Source organism: Chrysochloris asiatica, unplaced genomic scaffold (assembly GCF_000296735.1).
Source record: "Chrysochloris asiatica unplaced genomic scaffold, ChrAsi1.0 scaffold00042, whole genome shotgun sequence".
Lineage (NCBI taxonomy): Eukaryota > Metazoa > Chordata > Mammalia > Afrosoricida > Chrysochloridae > Chrysochloris > Chrysochloris asiatica.
Window position 1 is genome coordinate 8890030 of NW_006408560.1, and position 1892 is coordinate 8891921.

The 1892-nt window shown below is 41.5% G+C and overlaps 1 protein-coding gene across 1 annotated transcript in view; it reads right to left on the minus strand.

Annotated features, from left to right (window-relative positions):
- Positions 1-1687, minus strand: part of TDRKH (tudor and KH domain containing) — a 21250-nt gene extending 19563 nt beyond the window's left edge. The window contains exon 1 of the mRNA XM_006861437.1: positions 1537-1687. Within this exon, the coding sequence (XP_006861499.1) occupies positions 1537-1660 (124 nt within the window). The 5' untranslated portion in view covers positions 1661-1687. The remainder of the gene's footprint in view (positions 1-1536) is intronic.
- Between the last annotated feature and the right edge of the window lie 205 nt (positions 1688-1892).

A 1892-nucleotide genomic window follows, 5' to 3' on the forward strand; every position in this document is an offset into this window, starting at 1 on the left:
CACTGAGTCTTAGTCTTGGAAGGGGATTTGCCCTGAGGGGACCCGATGGCTTGGCTTGATGTCTGCTGGGATATCATGAACTCTTGAAGTCTTTTTTTCTGTGTACTATAAATTCCTTAATCTTCATCTGAGATTCCATTTTTGTGAGAACTGTTGCTCATGGACATATGGATAAAGACTGTACTGGAGTTATCATCTGTGTTGACAAAGACATCAACATCATCATCATCAATCATCAGACACAAGGTCATCAACGTTGGGAGGAATCATCTTATTGTATTTCGTCTTAGCATCACTAGATCGCTGTAGTTTTGCCACAGTGTGTTAGCACTTTTGTAAATGTACACTCCCAGCATGTCTTGTACTGACTGTCCTCTGAGTCACCGAAATACAGGCAGACAGACAGAGGGTAGCCAACGAAAAGCATACACGTCTGTCCTGTCGTGCACTCAGATGCATCCTGTCTATCCTGTAATGGATGTGCTTTGTACCTTGAAATTTGCAGTGTTACTATTATGACTCTACAACAACAGTATACATTTATGTGGCTATAGAAAAAGCTCCTAGATTTATTGAATTTCGAGTCCCGCCTGCAGTTGCCTTGACAGGATTATACCAAATGATTTCAAATAGGATAAGCACTCTACCTCAAAGTCAGTGGTTCAAACCCACCAGCAGCTCCTCGGAAACCCTACCCAGTGTCGCTAATGAGTCAGAACTGACTCAGTGGCACTTAACAACAATAATACGGATGTTCCCCACCCCTGCTATTTAGAGAATCGCTATGATTCAGAACTGAGTTGACAGCACTTAACAACGATTTATATATATATATAAAATAAATCAATGGGATTGACTGATGAGAGGTATGAGACTTCTTTTTGGGGAGATGAAAATGCCCTGAAGTTGACTGTGGGGGTGGCTGCCCAACTCTATGGATATACTACAAATCACTGACTTGTACATTTTAAATGGCTAGATTTGTATGCTATATAGTTATATTGCAATAAAGTTCTGGTGGTGTAGTGGATTATGCATTGGGTTGCTAACCACAAGGTCAGCAGTTCAAATCCACCAGTCGCTATGTGGAAGAATGATGAAGCTTTCTGCTCCTGTAAGACTGACAGGCTTGGGACCCTATACAGGGAGGGCTGCTATGAGTTGGAATCAATTCTACAGCACATTAACCACCAACCACCAAAGCTGTTAAGCCATCAAAAAGAGAGTTCCTCCTAGGAATATGAGAAGAAACCAAATTGTTTCAGTCAAAGGTTCCTCACAGAAAGTCAGCTGTTGTTGTTAGGTGCCATTGAGTTGGTTGTGACTCATGGTGACCTGTGTAGGGTTTCTGAGGAGCAGCTGGTGAGTTTCAACTACCAACCTTGCAGTTCAAACCAACCTTGTGGTCCAGTGCATTATCCTGCAGCACCAAACCAGGACTCCAATTATATCCCAACAAAAACCCCCCAACAGTTTGGCAAGAGGAGAGTTTTCATTTCAACTCAAAAAGGCTTATCAGGCACGGAATTTACATACCTCTGCTCTCCCTATACCTGCGGTACAGGATATAGAAAATTGTTGCACTGGCTGGGATGCCAAGGCCCAAAGCTATTTTCTGAATAGTGGACAGGTTTGTCCAAGAAGTCCGCTCGGTGCACATTTTCTGCTATATTCTGACTTACATCCTAAAACAAGAAAAGGAGCGTTTATTGAATCGTTGAATGATTGACTAATAAAGAAGCATGGGAATTCATGCCTCATTTATATTATATTGTTATTCACATTATAATAATACTGAAAAGACCACTCCTGCCTACTCTTCCATATCAAGAACCTCGGCAGTCTCAAAACTTATTGCATTTAAAAGCCCTTAGGGTATTAACAAAAAAAAG